Here is a 22518-nt window from a genome sequence, read left to right as displayed (position 1 = left end):
ATATTTGTAAATCCTTCAATCCTATCCCAAGTTGTTCTTAAGGGGGATGTTAGGATATTCCGACACATAGGATATAGTTAAGTTCAACTTGGTCTAGTATAGAGTTAGGTTAGAGTTAGGTAAAGTGTGTTTCTTTACCGTTGTACATTTTGTAACTTACAATCCGACGGTCACGATATGTAGTGATCCGACGGTTCACTCTCACCTCGGTATTACCGACACTTGATCCGTGGCTTGACACCCGATTGGTCCATGAGTTCTATTTAAAGCGCATGGAGGGTCATTGTTCGGGTAATCCGTGCATGAGAGAAGCTTATGTAAATTTTCATTCTTTGATTAATAAATTGCCTGTAGTACCCACGTTGGGACAGGCCGTGGACTGTTTCCCTCCTTGCACTTTGAGGGTTTTAACCACGTCAAAAATACTGGTGTATTGATTTGAGATCTGGTTGTGAGCGGTGTCCTTTTGGTATTCTTTCTGAGGAACTTACCCTGTAAATTCCTACATGGTATCGAAGCTATTTGAGGGCCGCGTCCGTTGGTGACCCAAATCTGAAGCCGGTAGAACTGCATGCGGCTGTCGTTTCCTAGATCTGCTGTTTCTGACTGCTTTCGGGCCGAGAGGACTGCTCTGTTGCGTTCGGAGCATCTGTTCCAGTGAGGAACCCCTTTCGTTTCACGCGAAAAGGTTTCCGGTAGCCCTAGCTGCGTCATTTTTTCAGATCGGGAGGTATACAGTGTTTTTTTTGCAGTTTACTGTTATTTTCTCTCTGCTTATTTCGGTCTCAGTTTATTTAGCCTTTTTTTAACCGGATCTATACCTTTCATTTCTGCGTATGCTCTTTGCCCTGCGACTCTGTGCGATCTGGGCAAATCAGAAACAGAAAGGAAGGATTTTTCTCATGCGTATGCTCTTTTCCCTGCACCTTAGTGTGATCTCGGAAAATCAGAAACATTGAGAAAAATATTTAGTATTTCGGCTAAAGCTAACTTTGAGATTTTTTTTAAATTTCTAGTTTTTTGGCTAAAGCTAACTTCGAGCCGCAAGGTTCGTTTTTCTTTGCATATTCGTGTTAGGTTTTGTGTTTTGTGTTTTGTGTTTTGTAGGGAAAAAGAGCTTTCTCAAGGCAAGCATGCAAACCAAGGCCCCCCCCCCTCCCCCCCCCCCTCTCTCTCTCTCTCTCTCTCTCTCAAATTTTTTGTATAGATCAATTGGTTCAAAGCTATTTTAAGAGAGTAGAGGTCTTGGGTTCAAGTCTCCATTTTGTGGGGGCGGATTTTTTTCATTCCCGCACATTCGCGCACTTTGCCGGCAACGTCAACAATTTTTTTTCAAAAAGCCATAACTTCTTCATCCGGAAGCCTTTTTCAGAGCCGTTTTTTTAAAACCGCCTATTTTTTCGAGATCTATCCATTGGAACACTTACTTTCAGCATCTTCAGCTTCAGTTTTTTTTTAAATGGAAAGTCCATGCCAAGTCATTCTTGACAGCACTAACTACTTCCAATGGGTAGCCTACATGGAAGATTTACTTAGAAGTAAAGGTCTCTTCAGAATAGCCACAGACCAAGAGAAGAAAACAAAAGATGAAGACAAGGCGGCAAAATGGGAAAATAGACAAGATCAAGCACGTGGTTTGATAGGGATGTCTATTTCTCCTGATCTTAGATTCCACATTGCAGAACTTGAGACTCCTCATGAAGCATTAGAAAAACTTGCTAAAGTTTTTGGGATTAAAAATGAAATTAGAGCCCATCAACTTGAAAATGAGCTGCTTACTTTGGATCCTAATAATTTTTCTTCCATTGAAGATTTCTTGTCCAAATTCAAGACCCTTAGATATCTCTTGGAAGGTGTTAAAGTTAAGAAAGAAGATGGTAACCTTATTTATTCCATCCTTACTAAGTTGGGACCAGCCTACTCTGTATTTGTTTCCACTTTCCATTCTACAAGGGAAGCTTTCATTTGTCAAGGACAAGACTACAAGGCCCCTTCCTTTGACTCCTTTTGTGATTCCTTAATAAGAGAACAAGAAAAACTCTTACACCTTGGTCTTCTTAATCTTGGAAACTCTTCCACGAAAGCGTTAGCCGCCCAGCAGCAACCAAATTCAAAGAATCCTAAGAAGTCATATCCTCAAAAGAATGGTCCTAAACCATCTCACCCTCAAAATGAAAGATCATTTCAGCAAAATGATAAGACTAATAAAAACAAATGGAAGAAGACTGATAGACATTGTAGCTTTTGTAATCGAGACGGCCACTTAGAATCTAAATGCTTTAAGAAGATGGAAGCCTTGGAAGCCGCAATGAAGAAACATAACATCCATGTGGAGCCTACTTCAACTTCAACTTCCGGAATGGCACTTTCTGCATGTCATTGTCAATCATCTCAGTCTGGTTATGCATTAAATGTATCTTCTTCTTCTTCTCATTCTCATGAGTGGCTCATTGATTCTGGAGCCTCTTGTCACATGGCCAAAAACCAAGCCATGTTTTCTTCTTTAAATGATTGTAACACCAAAATATATATATTGGTGATGATAGATCTCTTAATGTTGTAGGGACTGGAACTGTTCATCTAGACAATGGTCAGTTTTATGATGTATTATGTGTTCCAACCTTATCCTGCAACCTTCTATCTGTCTATCAGATAACTCATTCAGGTGAAGGTAAAATTGTTGAATTTTCACCTCATGATGTTGTAATCAAGGATCTAAAAGATCCTAAACAGATTCTAGCTACTGGTCTTGCTGATGATTCCAAAAGGTTGTATAAGTTTCACAACTTTGGGTCATCAAATCTTCCCTCAGTATTTGTTGCTCATAATGATGAAGTGAGCAAACTTTGGCATGAGCGATTTGGTCACTTAAACTATCGCTCCCTTCAGCATCTATGTAAAGAAAATATGGTGACAGGTCTTCCTATGGTATCTTGCAGAGATGGTGTTTGTTCCGGATGTGTACTCGGAAAACATCATCGGGACAGTTTTGACAAACGTGCCTCTTGGCACGCTCACTTTACAGCTTACAGCTTGTGCACAGTGATTTATGTGGTCCTCTTCCTGTTGCTTCATTCTCTGGCTGCAAGTACTTCTTAACTTTCATTGATGATTTCTCCAGACGCACTTGGGTATACTTCTTAAAACTCAAGAGCGAAGTATTTAACACTTTTTTGGCCTTCAAAGCCTTTGTTGAAAAACAATCTGGACATCAAATTCTTAAGCTAAGAACTGATAATGGTGGAGAATATGTTAAAAACACATTCATCAACTTTTGCACCGAAAATGGAATTCAAATGCAACATACTGTTCCATACACTCCACAACAAAATGGTGTAGCTGAAAGGAAAAATCGCACCTTAAAGGAAATGGCTAATTGTATGCTGCAATCTAAAGGACTCAGTCTTAGTTTTTGGGCCGAAGCAATTAATTGTGCAAATTATATAATCAATCGCACTCCTACTAAGGTTCTAGAGAATATCACTCCAGAAGAAGCTTGGAGTTCCATTAAACCAGATGTAAGTCACTTTCGTGTGTTTGGAAGTGAAGCATGGGCCCATATTCTAGATGAAAAGCATAAAGCTTTAGAACCTAAGAGTGAGAAATGTACTTTTGTTGGATATTCTGAAGATGTAAAAGGTTATAGACTTATTCCATTTAAGTCCAAAAATGTTATCATTAGAAGAGATGTAAAATTTGATGAAAATAAATCGGCCTGCGAGCCTAGTCCGGCGGATGTGCCACCTCTTCCTATCTCTTCTACTTTTGAAAACATTTCTTCTTCAGATGATGAAAGCGAGGATGATAATCCTCCCCCACCTTCTCAGGATCCTCAACTTCCAAGATGGGTCCGTGCTACTCGGGATGCAGCAGGTGATCTTGCCGGTGATCCTACAGATCAGCGACGTACACGTTCTCAGTTTGAAAGAGCCTCTTCTTTACTGGCTCAAGCTCCAGTAAATCATGATCCTGACACTTTTGCAGAAGCTTCAGGCCATCCACATTGGGAAGCAGCTATGAATGAAGAATATCATTCATTGATGACAAATGATACATGGGATCTTGTTCCTCTACCAAAGGGACGCAAACTTGTTAGATGTAAATGGGTTTACAGAACCAAGTATGGACCAGATGGGAAAGTTGATAAACATAAAGCTCGTCTCGTTGCTAAGGGCTTTTCACAGGTTGAAGGCATTGACTACACTGAAACCTTCTCCCCTGTTGCCAAAATGAACTCTATCCGCCTTGTTCTTTCCCTTGCTGCCTCTTTAAAATGGGAAGTCCATCAGATGGATGTTAAATCTGCCTTCTTGCATGGGGACTTGCAGGAAGAAATCTATATGGAACAACCCATTGGCTTCATACAAACAGACTCCAGCCTTGTTTGTCGACTTAAGAAATCCCTTTATGGCCTCAAGCAAGCTCCTCGGGCTTGGTATGCCAAAATGGATAGCTTTCTTTTAGAATCTGGCTTTTCTAGGTGTCATTCTGACAATACTGTCTACACCAAGAAAGTGGGCAACTCTCTTATCATCCTTGTTCTTTATGTTGATGATCTTATTCTTACTGGTAGTGATCCCAACCTTATAAACCATGTGAAGTCCAGCCTTAAAAAGAAATTTGAAATGACAGACTTAGGACACTTACACTATTTTCTCGGTCTTCAAGTCTTGCAATCCCAAGAGGGTATTTTCCTTTCCCAGTCCAAGTATGCTTGTGATATTCTTCGTCATTTTCACATGGAAGACTGTAAGCCAGCCCCTTCTCCCTTTCAGTCTGGAGTCAAACTTTCAGTCTCTTGTACTTCTCCTGAAGTTGATGCTACCTTATACCGTCAACTTGTCGGAAAACTCTTGTATTTAACCCATACTCGTCCTGATCTTTCCTTTGTTGTTGGCCTTGTTGCTCGTTTTATGCAAAACCCCCGTCAAAGTCATTGGAAAGCAGCTAAAAGAATACTTCGTTATGTTCGCGGTACAGTACAGTTTGGGATTCATTACAGTGCCAAAGCAGCTCCTCTGTTAGTTGGTTTCACTGATTCTGATTGGGCTGGTGACCCTGATGATCGGAAGTCTACTGCCGGTTATGTCTTCACTCTTGGTTCAGGACCTATTACATGGGCTTGTAAGAAACACGCTGCCATTTCTCTTTCGTCAGCAGAAGCAGAGTATCGTGGTGCCGTGGAAGCTAGTAAGGAAGCCTTGTGGCTTCGTCAGATCCTATCAGAGTTTGGCTTTGAGCAGCAGCATCCAACCACACTTTGGTGTGATAATCAAAGTGCCATTCAGCTATGCAAAGATCCAGTCCAGCATCAGCGCAGCAAACACATTGAACTACACATGCACTTCATCAGAAAGCTCATTCATGACCATGTTCTTGAAGTGCAATATTGTCCAACAGATGATCAGGTTGCAGACATCTTCACAAAGGCTCTCACAGAGGCGAAGTTCACTAAACTTCGATATATGCTTGGAGTTCAGGAAGTTGTCACTAAGGGGGGATAGGCTCTAGTGCCTCCTTCCTTCTCCTATTGTGTCATATTTGTAAATCCTTCAATCCTATCCCAAGTGTGTTCTTAAGGGGGGATGTTAGGATATTCCGACACATAGGATATAGTTAAGTTCAACTTGGTCTAGTATAGAGTTAGGTTAGAGTTAGGTAAAGTGTGTTTCTTTACCGTTGTACATTTTGTAACTTACAATCCGACGGTCACGATATGTAGTGATCCGACGGTTCACTCTCACCTCGGTATTACCGACACTTGATCCGTGGCTTGACACCCGATTGGTCCATGAGTTCTATTTAAAGCGCATGGAGGGTCATTGTTCGGGTAATCCGTGCATGAGAGAAGCTTATGTAAATTTTCATTCTTTGATTAATAAATTGCCTGTAGTACCCACGTTGGGACAGGCCGTGGACTGTTTCCCTCCTTGCACTTTGAGGGTTTTAACCACGTCAAAAATACTGGTGTATTGATTTGAGATCTGGTTGTGAGCGGTGTCCTTTTGGTATTCTTTCTGAGGAACTTACCCTGTAAATTCCTACAATATATATATATGATAAATCCTTAAACTAAAAGAAAATGTTAATTTTAATTTACAAATTATATTTAAAATTAAAATTAATGAAATAATATTATAAATTAATTAAAATTTTAAACTAAATAAATCAAAATTATTAATTAAAATAATAATAAACTTTAATTAAATCAAATCCTACATATTCAAAATAAAATCCATAAAATCAAATGAGATTTGATTTTTATAAAAGGTTATACGTAATAAAAATTATGGCACGAAGATGGGAAGAAGGCGGTGGACAGAGAAATAAAAGGAGAAGAAAATCTTGAGGAAGGGGAGGAGGCTGAGAAAGGGCAATTTCTGAGAATCTTACTTATTGAGAGGAAGAGTTCAATTGTTCTTAAGTTTTTGGGCACGGGGGACCAAATTGCGTCAATTGAGCCACACTTTCAGACTGAGTACCTAGGTTGTACCCAATTTGGCTGGGTGGTTTTGGTCTTTTGGTAATGGGAGCGGGAACGGGAACAGGAGCAAATTCTGAGGCATCTTCAACCACAGTAAGCTAGGTAAGTACTCACAGCGAATCAATGAAATTTTGATGTTATGAATTTTGTTTAAGTTCACAAAATAGTTTCCATATTTTGTTAAAGGAAAATGTATGAGTAAATCAGAACCTTTAGAATGTAAGATTCCCTAATTTACTCATACATGAATGTAAATCTCTAATTTACTCATACATGAATGTAAAGCTCTAATTTATTCAACAAGAATGTAAGGCTCTGATTTACTCATACATTTTCCTTTAACAAAATATGGAAACTATTTTGTGAACTTATATAGAATTCATAACATCAAAATTTCATTGATTTGCTCTTGGGTACTTACCTAGCTTACTCTAGTTGATGATGCCTCAGAGTTTGCTCATGTTCATGTTCCCGTTCCCGCTCCCATTACCAAAAGACCAAAACCACCCAACCAAACTGGGTACAACCTAGATACTCAGTCCCAAAGTGCGGCTCAATTGACACAATCTGGTCCCCCGTGCCCAAAAACTTAAGAACAATTGAGTCTCAATGAGGTTCCATGATAGGGCGTTGACCCTGGTCCCACTAGGAGGGGTGGAGGTATTACCCACGGTTTATCCTCCAAAACCTGGAGTCATGGGAGGGCTGTGCAAGTCACGCTCCCCTAGACGTGCGAGGATGCCTACTGGTAAGTCAATTTGACATAGTCAACGACTGTCATCCTTTAGGTCTATGAATGGTTAGATCAGTATCGCTAACATACTCCAGTAGAGGACGGATAGGATGGGAGCGAAAAAGATCAGGAAGGATAGGATGATTTTAGAGTAGCTTGGGAACCCAACAAGGGCAGAACATGAATATTATAGTTGTAAAATCTTAAAATATTCAAGAAAACAAATTTTAAGTACCCATATCAAACAAATTCAATCCTGAAATACAAAGGCTTATGTGATCACACTAATCACTAATATATTATGGAAACCCTAACTTCGGGACGAAGTTTTTGGAAGGAGGGATGTATGTAATGACCCACCTACAACTATAAATAAAATACGAATATTAGCATACATATGAGACCTCCATACGATAGTTACATATGCATGGACCCGCATGTATCGCACTATATATAGGCTGGTTAAGGCAATGAATTAATTATCGAAATAAATCCCTACCTCACTAGAATATCATATATATCAAATTAGGTAGGTAATACATATACCACCTTAAATACCCATATATATGATAAATCCTTAAACTAAAAGAACTTAGAATATGTTAATTTTAATTTACAAATTATATTTAAAATTAAAATTAATAAAATAATAATATAAATTAATTAAAATTATAAACTAAATAAATCAAAATTAATTTATTAAAAATAATAATAAACTTTAATTAAATCAAATCCTACGTATTCAAAATAAAATCCATAAAATCAAGTGAGATTTGATTTTTATAACAAGTTACACGTAACAAAAATAATGACATGGAGATGGGAAGGGAAGAAGGGAGTAGGCAGAGCAATAAAGGGAGAAGAAAATCTTGAGGAAGGGGAGGAGGCTAAGAAAGGGGAATTTCTGAGAATCTTACTTAGTGAGTGGAAGAGTTCAATTTTTCTTAAGTTTTTGGGCACGGGGGACCAGATTGCATCAATTGAACCGCACTTTGGGACTAAGTACCTAGGTTGTACCCAGTTTGGCTGGGTGGTTTTGGTCTTTTGGTAACGGGAGCGGGAGCAAATTCTGAGGCATTTTCAACCACAGTAAGTTAGGTAAGTACTCAGCAGTGAATCAATGAAATTTTGATGTTATGAATTCTGTTTAAGTTCACAAAATAATTTCCATATTTTGTTAAAGGAAAATGTATGGGTAAATCAAAACCTTACATTCTTGTTGAATAAATTAGAGCTTTACATTCATGTATGAGTAAATTAGGGAATCTTACAGCCAAGCTCAAATCATCACCACTAAATTTTGGTCCATTTCTCAAAAAATATTCATCTTTGGGTAGATGATTAGGAAAACTAGGAATAACTGTAAAATCTAAACTTGAATACCTTGAAAGAATAGTAGCAACGTCTGAGTTTTTCATTGGCCTAGTGAAATAACCATTAAATCATCTGAGCCATGAATCCTTTTGACAATGGAGTCGCCATGGAAGCTTGTAACTCTGGATTCCTAAAAATGGAGTCGCCAGAGCAAACACCTTGCAACCAAAACTGATATCCAAATCTATGTTTTCCCTCAGACATCTGATCTTAAACAATGAAATCGTTTGGGAAAAAATACATCTTTCGTTCCCCGGCAACGGCGTCAAAATGTTATCTCTTAGAGGAAACCAGACTGCAGGAAAACCTCCAAGGTAACCTCGAACCTCTTTTAGGTTGAAAGTTGGCCCTTCAACCTGGAGAGGGATCTCTCCCTAAAACTCAACTACTCTAGGTCACTATAGTAGTAGGTTTTGCAATTGAGTTCTGTGGCCAAATTTAATTTGTAGGAAGAAATTTTGGTTGGGCTATATCTAAAACACACCATTGGGCATGGAGTCCAATTTTAACAAATGATGCTATAGATCTAATGAGCAAGACACAAAAAGCAGGGTAGAAATAACTCCTTTGACAATTTGAGAAATTTGGAAGAAGAGAATTGAAGAAAACAATATTATAACTGATAGAAGCAACAAGTATTAATGGTTGAGAAATAACAAAACCAAAGCATAAAGAATCCCAATCTCAGATACTAAAGTTTCCAGACATGAAAAAGACTTTTCATAAACAGAGAAATAACGGGCAGGGAACTACAACACATGAATTTTCTGCAAATGCTCATCAAACTATAATATATTTAAGATATGCTCAAATACACCAAAATGCTAATGTTTTTACAATAAAAGCCAACCTTTCTTCATTCTTCAGAAACTGTCTTTATAGGAAAGACTACAAACTAAAAACAAGTTTCTAGCAAAAATTAATTACAAAATCTAAAAATAATAACGTACTTTATCAAATACATGCATATAGAAAACTTCCTAATCCTATCTGCATCTAAAGATCATGTTGTTGCTGGAGTCATGGCTGGAGATAAGGATCAACAAGTCAAATTTGGTGAGGTGGCATCCAAGTCAACAACTGTCCATGAGATTTTTCCTCGTGAAATCCTGAACAATAGGGTCCAGTGATTCCTTTGAGAATCCAAAACCGTGATAGTTGTTAGAAAACCAAGCGAGGTTTTTCTAAATGGGTCTGTTGTGGACAAAAACCTCTTTCGGTTTTGTAAAATTAGTTCTCATTTGTTCGGGATATGATTTTGAAAACAATTACTAAAACAGGATTGCAGAATTCTGAAAAACAACCTTTCAAATATCCCTTGAATATTTCAAACCGCAACCCCTGTTAGAAAACTGAGAGAGGTTTTTCTAAATGGGTCCGTTGTGGAAAAAAACCTCTTACTATTTCATAAAATTCATTTTCGTTTGTCTAGAAAGTGTGCCCGAAATTATTGTGTTGTACAAGAAAAACAAAGTTTTTAACTAGTCATTTTCACATAAAAACGTTGATAAGTCTGTTGTCAACGAATTTCTTCATAAAACATTATCGGGACATTAAAGCGTTGATAGCCCCTCTTTCAATGATTTCCCTGTTTATTACAACTAAAATGCTCACACTGAAACTGTCAGCATTTTTTGAAAAAATTTAAAAACATAGTTAATGTGATAACATGCACGATGATGTGGCATCTTAGAGGACCCTATGACATGCATAGATTATTATTTGACCTCTTGAGAGGTTTTATTTTTCATTTATGAGCTAGTTTGGTGGGCTTGTCACCAAAAGTTGTATTGTTAGAACATTATTTTATTTTTGGGGCTTATGTAGGCCAAGGAGGCTAATTCGAACTCCTAAGTTGTGTATAAATACAAGTGAGATGAGTTCATTTCTCATCATCACTTTGGTTTGGATCTCTCATCTCTCTCGAGATTTTCGCACTTTTCTAGAGGATGAATTGGAGCTTTATGGACGAGTTTTGACGTGTGGATATTAGTCTATTTTCTCTTAGAGCTTCCTTATTGTCAATTGTGAATGGTTGGATATACTCTATTACATGTAAGTACGTGCTTTTTGATGTTATTCTTGTTTACTTTTGTCATATATGTTGGACTGGGATTTTCGTTGTTCTAGGGCTAATTGTTGCATGCATTTATTGCTTAAAATTGTGGAATTTGTCTCTATTATAACATCTCTCAATGTATGGGCCATGTAATAGGAGCAAAATCTCCTAGGGGTAATTCTATCAATGAATTCAACCTTGACAAGCCATTCCTCTTGCACATCAAAGTATAAAAGTTGCAAGGTTGCTTCTTCTTGACCTAGAAGGCAAACAAAGTGATCTTGAGGCCTCCTTGACTGGGAACCAAGAAATCCTACTCATACTCAACATAGAATCCATTCTCCCAAAGATTAAGGCACTGATCTACCAAGGGTGGTCACTAAAACTCATATTCTCTCACATCCTTCCAGGACTAGCCACATTGGGGTACCTAGGGCATCAATTTCCCGACAAGCTAGCCATCAAAAGAATTTGATCTCCTAGGGTCTCCTACATTGTATGTTCCTCTAGCTCTCCTCCAATTTTGAAGACATTCCGACGTGGAGTTGGGAGAAAAGTCAAGCCCTAGCTCTGGGATCAAAACTTGCCCTACCATCCCCAAGGCTAGTACCTCATAGGGTCAAAACAACATCTTTGAGTGAAAATACTTTCTTTGATCCTTTCCCCACCTTGTCTAGGGTAAGAATATCATTGGTTGCTACATACTTTCCTCATACCTTAGACCAGGTCCACTTGGCCCAGTTTGGTCCCGCTCCTTTAAAAGATCATTCTTCATGAACCATCCGAAACAACAATTCTAACAAGGATTTTAGGAATTGGGGAACTCCTTCACAAGTCTTATCTCATAAAACCTAACCCTCAAAATCCTCTCTTCCTTTTCCTAGAATACATAGTACCTTGCTTAGAAAGCAAGCAAGCTCCATCCTTCAAACTTTTCTGGGAAAGGGTTTGTTTTGTTGGAATTTGACAACTAATTATGTAAATTGTATTAGTTACTGCAAAGTTGGTTTTATACCGAAGCAAGAGTGATGTAACGAGGAGGCTCGTATATAACTGATGAATGCCCGAACTTTTGTAATCGTGGAGAATAATTGTTGATTTAATAGAAAATCCAATCCCTTGCCCTGTGGATGTTTCCTTGACACCCTGTCAAGGTTTTACCACGTAAAAACATTGTGTTTTTTACTTGTGCCTTTGCATTCAGTTTCATTCAGTTTCATTTATACATTTCTTGTTTAATTAACCGCCTAAACCAACAAGTGGTATCAAAGGAGGTTGTGTTTAGGAAGAGAAAGACGCTGCGTCCTAAGAAAGTCGATTAAAATTTTTGAGCCTGTGGAGCCGTTGGTGGAACGTTGTCCAGAGCAGCTGTGTTTGCAAGGAGGAGGAGCGATGAATGTTGTCGGGGGGATTCAATCCACCAGTGTTGTAGGAGAAAGAACGGTAAAGCCTGAAGAAAGTTGCCCAGAATTGGATTCAGCCCAGGAGAAAGTTGCCTGCCCAAAATTGGATTCAGCCCAGAAGAAAGTTGCCTGCCCAAAATTGGATTCAACCCACCAGTGCTCAACACATTTTTTATTGAGTTGAGTTGGCTGCGTTTTTTTTCTAAAGCGGTAAAGCCCAAAGAAAGTTGCCTAGAATTACGGTAAAGCCTGTTGGCCTGTCCAGAGTTGCAAAGCATTCATAGTTGGTGTCGGTTGGTGGGACGCACAGTGCCACAAAGCAGTCCAGTGGGCAAACACTGCATGAAGAAGGTTTTTTTTTAAAGAAAAAAAACAGCAGCATTGTTTCTCACTTTGGAGGCTGGGTATTGTTTTTTCAGCGAAAATTTGTTGAATAAATTCATTGCATTGAAGAAAATAATTTATTTTGTTTCAGGAAACTGAAGTAGGGTTGGTTAAAAGGGTTTCTTTAAATTGAAGAACAAAGTTTTTTCCAGCAAAATTGAAATTAAATAAAAGAGATTTTTCATAAAACTGTTGTAAGTTTTTTTTTCAGTAAATTGAAAAAAAAAAGGGGGACAATATTTTTTTTTGGAAGGAACAGAATTCTAGAATTTTCTTTGGTAACAGAAATTGGAGTAGAAAATATTAGAAACCCTAGTTGGAAGACAAAAACCCTAGGAGGAAAGAAATGGCCAAAATGACAAATGCAAAGTTCGAGGTGGAGAAATTCACCGACAAGAACAACTTTGCTTTATGGAAACTGAAAGTTAGGGATTTGCTGGTGCAACAAGGGTTGCACAAAGCATTGGACGGAGCAAATAAGAAACTTGCGAGCATGACAGATTCAGACTGGGAGGACTTGGATGCCCGAACTCTCAATACCATCAAGTTATGCGTGGCAGATGAAGTTCTCTTCAACATTGTTGAAGAGAGTACATCTACAGGTTTATGGGAAAAATTAGAAAAACTATACATGACAAAATCGTTAACCAATAGAATTTATTTGAAACAACAATTGTACAGTGTTCGGATGAAGGAGGGTACAAAAGTTGCAGAACGTTTAAATGTTTGTAATACACTTGTATGCCCAATTATCATATATGGAAGTTAAAATTCAGGAAGAAGACAAAGCTATAACCTTGTTGTGTTCTTTTCCCGAGTCATGGGACCACTTCGTAACTTCAATTAGTTTGAGCACGGCTGATTCTTTGAAATTTGAATCAGTTGTGGGAGCGCTCCTATCTGAAGAAGTATGGAGGAAATCTAGTATTGAAATAGCTACACCAGAAGCCATGATAGCCAAAGGACGGTCAAAGGAAAGAAGAGAAAAACCAAGGGGATCTTCTAGATAAAAATCAATGGGAAAGAAGTGTAAGGCGAAATGTTGGTACTGCAATAAAATTGGACACCTCAAGAAAGATTGTTGGAAACAACAAGAGTCTGATAACCCAAAGGAAGCAAATCAAGTTGATTCAAGTATGATAGATGAAATTTTATCTGCTAAATAATTATGTATGATAGATGAAACTTTACCTGTATGTAATGTCTCTCAAGATTTTGAAAGTTGGCTGTTAGAATTTGGTACTTCTCATCACATGTGTCCACACAGAAATTGGTTTACTTCATATGAAGCTGTAAATGGTAGTTCTGTGTTTATGGGTAATAATGTATCATGTCAGACTGTTGGGATGGGAAATATCAGGATTAAAATGTATGATAACACAGTTAGAACATTAACTAGTGTTAGACATGTACCTGAATTGAAGAAAAATTTTATTTCTTTGGGAGTGTTGGATTCGAATGGTTATAATTTTATAGGTCAGAATGGAGTGCTGAAAGTCTCAAAAGGCGCCCTAGTTGTTATGAAAGCAGAAAAGGTTGGAAATCTTTACAGACTCAAAGGAAGTACTCAGGTCAGTGAAGCAGCAATTGTGTTAGAGAAAGAAGAAGAAGGTACTCGCCTATGGCATCAGCGATTGGGTCACATGAGTGAAAAAGGTCTTCAGGTACTGATGAACCGTAAATTACTTCCTAATTTGAAATCCTTGAAGTTGGATTTCTATAAACATTATGTGTATGGAAAACAGTGTAAATAGAGGTTTAAAACTCAAAGTCATAATAGTAAAGAAATTTTGGACTATATTCATTCTGATCTATGGGGACCATCTCCTGTTGTATCATATGGAGGTGCTTTATATTTTTTAACGTTTATTGATGATTTCTCCCATAAAGTTTGGGTCTTTATGTTGAAAAAGAAAGCTGATGTATTCAATGTCTTTAAACAATTTAAAGCAATGGTAGAAAAAGAACAGGCAAATCAATTAAATGTTTAAGAACTGACAATGATGGTGAATTTTCATCTCTATAATTTGAACAGTACAGTAAGGATGAAGGAATTGTTAGACACAAAACTGTTGTTTATACTCCTTAGCAAAATGGTGTTGTTGAACGTATGAATCAGACTCTTATGGAAAGAGCCAGAAGCATGATCAGCAATGCTAACCTGCAAAAGGAGTTGTGGGCAGAAGCAGTATCCACTGCTTGTTATTTAGTTAACAGATCACCTTCAGTAGCAATTAATTGTAAAATTCTTGAAGAAGTTTGGTCAGGTCAGTCTTGTGATTATTCACATTTAAGGATATTTGGTTGTGATGCCTATGCTCTTATTCCTAAAAATCAGCGTTCAAAATTAGATCCAAAATCAAAATGTTATGTCTTTGTTGGGTATGACTATGTGGTGAAAGGATACAGGTTGTGGGACCTACGTCGCAGAAGACAGTCATTAGTAGAGATGTAACATTTGATGAATCTTCTCTTTTAAAATCAAATGTTGAAAGAATTTAACAGGAACAGGTATCACCAAATCAACAAATTCAGTTGGAGGCTAGACCTTTTTTTGAAAGTCGAAAGGAAGAAGAGACTTCTGGAGGAAAAGGTGTTGAAGATACAAAGGAAGCTATTGAAGTTTCTGAACCAGTTCAGCAACCAATCACTCTAAGAAGGTCTACAAGGGAAAGAAAAACTCCCAAAATGTATGAATATTTTGCTTCATCTTTTGCTTTGATTACTGAAGATGGGGAACCTTCAGTAGATGATACGGATAGTGAAAAATGGAAAACAACTATGGAAGAAGAAATGGATTCCTTAGCCAAGAACAATACGTGGGATCTTGTAGAACTTCTTGAAGGGAGAAGTGTTGTTGGATGCAAATGGGTCCTCAAATTGAAAGAGAAAGTTGATGGAAGTATCGAAAGGTATAAGGCGAGACTGGTAGCAAAAGGGTATTCTCAGGTTGAAGGTATTGACTTTCATGAGATTTTTTCACCAATTGTAAAACTTGTTTCTATTCGTATTGTGCTGGCACTAACTGCATTACTTAACCTTGAGTTAGAAGAGTTAGATGTTAAAAAAACTTTTCTACATGGTGATTTGGATGAAGAGATATATATAGAACAGCCCGAAGGTTTTGTACAAGGTCGCAGCAGAAGATTAGTTTGCAAGCTCAGGAAATCATCGTATGGCCTGAGGCAGCCTCCCAGGCAATGGTACAAGAAGTTTGACTCCTTCATGGTGAGCCAACACTTTATTAGAAGTGAGTATGATCATTATGTATACTTCAAGAGTTTCAGTGGCATATTCATTATCTTAGTTTTGCGTGTTCACGATATGCTTATTGCAAGCAAAAGCATGGAAGAGATCAACAGGTTAAAGGTTCAGCTCTCTAGGACGTTTGATATGAAGGATCTTGGAGCAGCAAAACATATCTTGGGCATGGAGATACACAGAGACAGGAAAAATGGTAAGCTTTGGTTATCACAGCAGAAGTATGTGGAAAGAGTACTTGAAAAGTTCTGTATGAACAATGTGAAACCTGTTAATGTTCCATTAGCTTCCCATTTTAAGCTTTCTTCGGTTTTGAGTCCTAGAATTGATGAAGAAAAGAAGTATATGTCTCATGTACCATATGCGAATGTTGTAGGCAACTTAATGTATGTGATGGTATCTACAAGACCTGACATTTCACATGCAATTGGAGTTGTCAGCAGGTTCATGGCATATCCAGGTGAAGAACATTGGCGAGCAGTGAAATGGGTGCTTTGAAATGGGTGCTTCGATATTTAAGAGGCACAAGTGATCATTGCATCATCTTTAATGGTAGTGAAGGATTAGTCTGCGGATATGTGGATGCTGATTATGTAGGTGATTTGGACAAAAGGAGATCTACTACAGGTTATGTATTTACTCTTGCAGGTGGAGCAATTAGTTGGATGTCAAAGCTTCAAGAAACAATTGCATTGTCCACTACTGAAGCAAAATATATTGCTGCTTCAGATGCCAGTAAAGAAGCAATCTGGTTAGAGGGTTTACTTGATGAGATTGGAAAGATGCCAGAGAAAGTGAATGTACTTAGTGACAATCAGAGTGTTATTCACCAAGCTACAAATCCAGCTTATCACAACAAGACCAAGCACATTGATGTAAGGTATCATTTTCTGAGACATGTGATCGATGGTGGAAAAATAGCTCTCAAGAAGGTCCATACACGAGAGAATTGTGCAGACATATTCACGAAGCCAGTTACAGTAGAGAAGTTGCAATGGTGTTTAGCTTCTCTTGGCTTGCAGAAGAGATGATGAATGGGCATGGGCAAGGGATTAGGAAAATTCTTGTCAAGGTGGAGTTTGTTGGAATTTGACAACTAATTATGTAAATTGTATTAGTTACTGCCAAGTTGGTTTTATACCAAAGCAGCAGTTATGTAACGGAGGAGGCTCTTATATAACTGATGAATGCCCAAACTATTGTAATCGTGGAGAATAATTGTTGATTTAATAGAAAATCAATCCCTTGCCTCGTGGATGTTTCCTTGACATCCTGTCAAGGTTTTACCACGTAAAAATATTGTGTTTTTTACTTGTGCCTTTGCATTCAATTTCATTTATACATTTCTTGTTTAATTAACCGCCTAAACCAACATGTTTGGGTCACTCATATCCATTGACTTATCATTCATTAGTGACTCCATACATATCGGGTCTCCTCCCATCGGTGAAAGTCCGTAAATATAAGGGAGCCTTAGCTGAGGTGACAGTGGGCTAAGTCTCCATTTGTTACCCTTAGCCTAGCATTTTCCCTTTAGGGATCCCCCTTAGTTCCCCTGCTAGTTTGAGCGGTAAATATAAGCAAAACTACAATACTCAATTACCAAATGACAAGGCATACCTTTAAGTTCAGGAAGCCCACCTTCAAACATACGATCATGACAGATGGGTGAGGAACCACATGGTTGGCTCAGGTGGTGGAGAAATGGCATAACGAGCTAGTTGGTGGCTACAAGGGGTTGTTGGCTGAGGACCTTCTTGGAGAAAATTTTCTCCTAGGGATATCACCCACAAAATGGTGGGTAACAGGGTACACAAAAAATTCCCTTCTTAGCTTCTTAAATTAAAGAATTACAAATCATTGGTAGTAGTTACATAGAACAAATACGTATAGCTCTCTATACATACAAAATAAAAAAAACTCTTATTTTTATCCTGACCTTGTTAAAGAAGCCACAAGTCTTCTTTTACTATGCATTTGTCTTAGCCCATAACTCTATTTCTTACATTTTCTTAGGAATCATGCTAATGTCCTTGAGCCTAGATAAGGGGCTCTATGAAGTAATACCTTCTAATGAGAAGATTACTTCAATGACCTTCATCCCTATCATTTTGTTAACTTCATGCAAAATCTCTTAAAAAATATAAAGAACTTTATGGAGTCAACCTTCACTTCTAGCTATGTAAATATAATCAACTCCCATGGTATCTATGAAGGTTGTCATCTTCCAACATGGTAGTCATTAATTTAAAATAGTCAAATGTCATTTAAGCAATTTTAAACTAGCAAAAATAAATAAACAAATGTTTACTGGTGCATGAAAAAGGAAAGCTTTAGAGAAATCTCCCACTAAGCAATCTAAAATGATCCATTTGTACCTTTTGGTTACAAAAAGGAATTATTATGATGCTAATGTTCCAACCATACATTGAATTTTCATTTTCCTAGTCAAATGTAAAAAAATAACATGAGAATCATGTGATGATAAGCACAAAAGATAGAAACTTACCTAATTTAGCTCCTCCAAGCTGAGGACTCCTCCAAATCAATGTCCTCTTCCCACCAAGTAGATGTCTATACAAATGGTAATAAAGAATATTTTAAAGCCTTGAATTTGTTACTATCAACCATTGTTTAGCCTATTTCTTGTTTAAAATTCTAGTATTTTAAAATTATGATGTGTCAATAATTATTTGTTAGAGACCATCATAAAACTTAGAAGAATGTGCATATATGAATCTGGAATTTTTTGGTACTTATGAAGATACTATTAATCAGCTTTACTAAAATACCACATCGAAATGAGTATCATGCATTAGTAGAAATATATAAATATAACACAAAATACTCTGCTCATTTTAGCTCGAAACTAGATTTAAATGATTTCCCTTAGACAATCATCTTATTTTACAGGTTTCAAGTTTGGATTAAATTTGGGAAAGTAACCTTTGCTTACAACGTTATAAATAATTTACTTAAAGACCCAAATTTAGTTCTTTAAAGTTTTGAATAGTAATTATATTGGTCTAGAGTCTAGACTCCATAGTATCATTTATTTATTTCCTTTCCTTTCATTTATTAGAGTCTTCTCATATTTTTATTAACATAAAATGTGACAATATTTACAACCATTCAATTCTAGCATATTAACATGAAATCCTTTCAATACATATTGATTTTAACATTAACACATTTAAATATACTTTTTCAATGATGAAATTCTAAGGAACTTCAAAATATGTTTCAAGCACCCCCAAATGTGGCCTAGGTTCTTGTTTACGTATGATATATGTTTAGTCAATTCAATGTTCTTAAATTGCTTACATAAATTATCGCCTGGAGTTTGTAAACTTGTGAAGTGCAAGTGCACTATATATGCGAGAAGCTTTTTTGAATTTATTAAGATGATGATCGTGTTTGACTTAGACTTTAGTTATTTGGTTCATTTCATTGTATATGACATTATGACTCATGATATGAGATACATTATTATATTTTTTGTTGATATTTTGAGGCTGAGTTGGGACTCAAGAGTCAGGACTTACTATTCAGGACATGATTCACTGTTATGTGTGATGTAGCACTAGAAATGACATTACACATCTTATATATTAGTTCTTTTATCATATTTATGTCTCAATGTATTTATTTTATGTTGTATATGCTTTAGATATTAAAAAAATTGAAAAAAAATGAATATTTTTGTATTTTACAATTTTTTCCCGATTTTTACCAATTTTTTCCCCTTGCCGATAATATCCCAATAACAATAACTGCAACATTGGTGTAGGTGTATATTGAAGATTAGAAAGTTTTAATTGGTTCATGGTTTTCTTACTCATAATATTTATGGTTGCTCCTAGATCAATCAATGTATTTGGGATCTCTACACCATTGATGTGTGTTTTCACAATGGGACCTCCTAGATCAAGATATTTTTGAATTGTTGTTTTACCCATCATGTCATTGATTGTTGTCCTATTGCTTTCACCACCAAGTGACCTTGCTGTCCCATGTATCTAGCTGCCAACACACCATACAAACGATGCTCCGAATATGCTTGTATACTGTTGTTCGTGGTTGTTCTAGTTAGGGCACTAGGGCAGCCCTAAACTCCTCACACAGTCCTTGAACAACCCTCAGGAAAACTACAGCACACCCTCATGAGACACCTCCCCTAGCACGCTACTGTTCTGGGCATATTTGAGCCCTCAATTCACCCCACGCAAGCTCTAACTGTGATGCTATGGCCTGCGGCCTAGCACACAGTACTTCTGTAGCTTACAACCTGCACCATACAAGTATCCTGTCCACAAAACAGTGCCCAAACAGATTTGTAGTAGAGGTCTCCAACTCGGACTACCCAGCAAGTAACCTCGGCCTCCCTTTCAGCAACTCGGTGCCCACAAAACAGTCCCTGATCTCCTCGCTGGCCTGACTTTATTAATGCAGCTAGGTATATCTTGTTAAGGCCTCCTCTTATAGCTGTGTCTAGGGCTTGTAGTATCCCTCCTTGACTGTGGCTAGGTACAACCTCTTAAGGCCTCCTCTATAGTGTTATTTCTCCATCCTAGGACTGTGTCTAGGCTCCTCTAGGCAGCGTATAGAAGTAGAATCTCTTCCCCTGAATTGTTGCTAGATCATCTTCCTTAGGACTGCATTATGGCGTGTTAGGGCATCCTCCTTAGGATTGCGTTAGGGCTACTTTGATCCAGGCGGATGTTGGTGGCCCCCACCTATCCCATCTGGACCCCCACAATTGTCCCTTTCAATTTTTCAGTTTCCTTAATTATAGCGCAGTTTACTATTTTTAGCAGTTTTTCGGGTCCTAAACTTCCGGAGCCGTTTTGAGGCCCTAAACGATGTTTTTTGGGAAATCTACCGCCAATGATTTTTCTATATAAAAATCGTCTTTTTCGTCGTAGTCCTCGAAGAGATCTTTCCAACAGGCTATCATGCGCGTCAAACGGAGATAATACGACCAATTCGCGACCCCGGGAAGTTGATGTACCAACTTACCCAAAAACGGGGCCCACAATTTGGCGTTTCATCTTCTAGGGTTAGGTTTTGGAATGTGAAGGGTTTTCCATTGTTTCTCAACAATAAATAGGCCTTCGAGCCTCATTGTAACACAGTTCAGAATAGTTCAGAGGCATGTAGCCGCCACATCTCTTCTCAGAGATAAGCTACCATCGCCCTAGCTGGGTTTATCCAATTCTGTTTGTAAGCATATTTCAGTATTTTACAGTAATGAAATGAAGTATTATTTCCGCTGCATATCTGTCTTTATGGTTATCTCTGTATTTTATTGCGTTCCTGTTTAAATCCGGATCATACTTCCTCCTAGATTTCTCTCACACTAAAACCAAAAATAAGTGGAGAGAAATCAAGAGAGAAGTGTGTGTGAAATGACTCTCAAGTCATCTCCTTTTATACTAAAACGTTGAGCACATGTGAAGTTTATTTGGTTGTTGGCCGACCTTGACGAATTGTCTTATAACACAAATAAATTCATAACTCCATGAATACTTATCAAATCAGATGATCTTTAGATCAATCCTACACCTCTCGATGAGAGGGATCCAAGAAAAATATCAGCTGCCATAAACAAGATGACCCACATGGAGTTTGGCCCTAGTTGCCAATTTTAACAAAACCAGTGTCCCAAGAAGAAGAATAAGGGAGAGGCGTCTAACTCCAAGGCAGCACCAGCGAAGGCGGAAAAGGAGGTAGAGGATCATGACGATTGTGCCAAGAATGCTCATGTACCTCTAGAGAAGAGGTGGGGAGACATCGAGCTGTAGTCAGGAAGACTATCGGAGATGAGGGGCAGGATCCTTGAGGTACCCAAACTCTTAGACCATACCTAGCTACGGGAGCCCCAAAGTGACAGTAGAAGGATGGCAGATGTCAGTAGAAGCGGATGTAGATGAAGTGGAAGAGAAATTTCTTGGCTAGAAATCCTCGGTAGCAACTCCCTCCTCCTTGGTTTTGCCCTGTTAGGTATTGCTTTGACTACAGTACCCCACTAGTTTCACTCTACAACTTACCCACAGCCTCGTAAGCCCTAGCAAACTGAAGGTTAGAGCTTCTAGACTCTACACAATCCTAGCACCAGCAAAATCCACACCTCCTAGCCACGGACGTCAATCCTTCCTGACTGAGAAAGATGACCGGGCACTGCGTAGGTCGAGTCTGCTCCCCTTTACCACTGCACTGATCCTCTTCCCGGCTCAAACTTGATTACGCAAGCACTGCATCACGCCTTCCTTGCTGCTTCTCTGTTAGGGACAGCTTTTGTCACTCGGGACAGCGGTTTTCTGCTACTGATGCTCTGCTCGGCTAATGTCCTCAGTTCTCCTGTGATCTACAACCACGCTCTGATACCATGTTGGAATTTCTAAGTCTAATTGTTAGAAACCCTTCATGTACTTTTCTGATTTATTTTTGCCTACTTGTTCTAATTAATTAACAAGTCATTTACCATGTAAATACTGAAAATAAATACAATTACATGCTCAACACATTACAGATCACCAACTGAAGGAAACAAAACAAGCACACAAGTGACATTGTTGTTTTTGGACCAATGTCCCCGGAAAAACCCAATGCAGGAAAATCAGTGCAGCTATCTCAGGGTTTTAATTATTAAGCAATTTCATAATACAATCTGGGTGCCAAAACCAGCTCACCCAACAGAGAATAATCTCGACAGTAGTACCTCTCAGTCGGAGACAGATGTTCCGACTGAAACCCCGGATAAGCACTCTAATAGCTCCCAGCTCCAATCTGCCCCACGAAAACCCCAACGTCAGCCTCT

At 38.1% G+C, this 22518-nt stretch overlaps 1 protein-coding gene across 6 annotated transcripts in view; it reads right to left on the bottom strand.

Moving 5' to 3' along the window:
• LPA3 (Low PSII Accumulation 3) overlaps positions 1 to 22518 on the bottom strand; it is a 333567-nt gene that overhangs the window by 123643 nt on the left and 187406 nt on the right. For 4 of the 6 annotated variants that reach the window (XR_016261588.1, XR_016261590.1, XM_089435799.1 and 1 more), the window contains exon 12: positions 18208 to 18272. Coding sequence is in view for 2 of the 6 variants with exons in the window: in XM_089435799.1 (XP_089291925.1) it covers positions 18213 to 18272 (60 nt within the window). In the remaining 4 variants the exon portion in view is untranslated. The remainder of the gene's footprint in view (positions 1 to 18207; positions 18273 to 22518) is intronic. The other 2 variants (XR_016261589.1, XR_016261591.1) reach the window with 1 other exon arrangement.

The sequence above is a fragment of the Pinus tabuliformis genome, chromosome 5_2 (assembly GCF_031772625.1).
Source record: "Pinus tabuliformis cultivar Carrire ecotype Pingquan chromosome 5_2, CPIR1, whole genome shotgun sequence".
Classification (NCBI taxonomy): domain Eukaryota; kingdom Viridiplantae; phylum Streptophyta; class Pinopsida; order Pinales; family Pinaceae; genus Pinus; species Pinus tabuliformis.
Note: the sequence above shows the minus strand (reverse complement) of the source record. Positions and strands in the feature narration are given on the sequence as shown.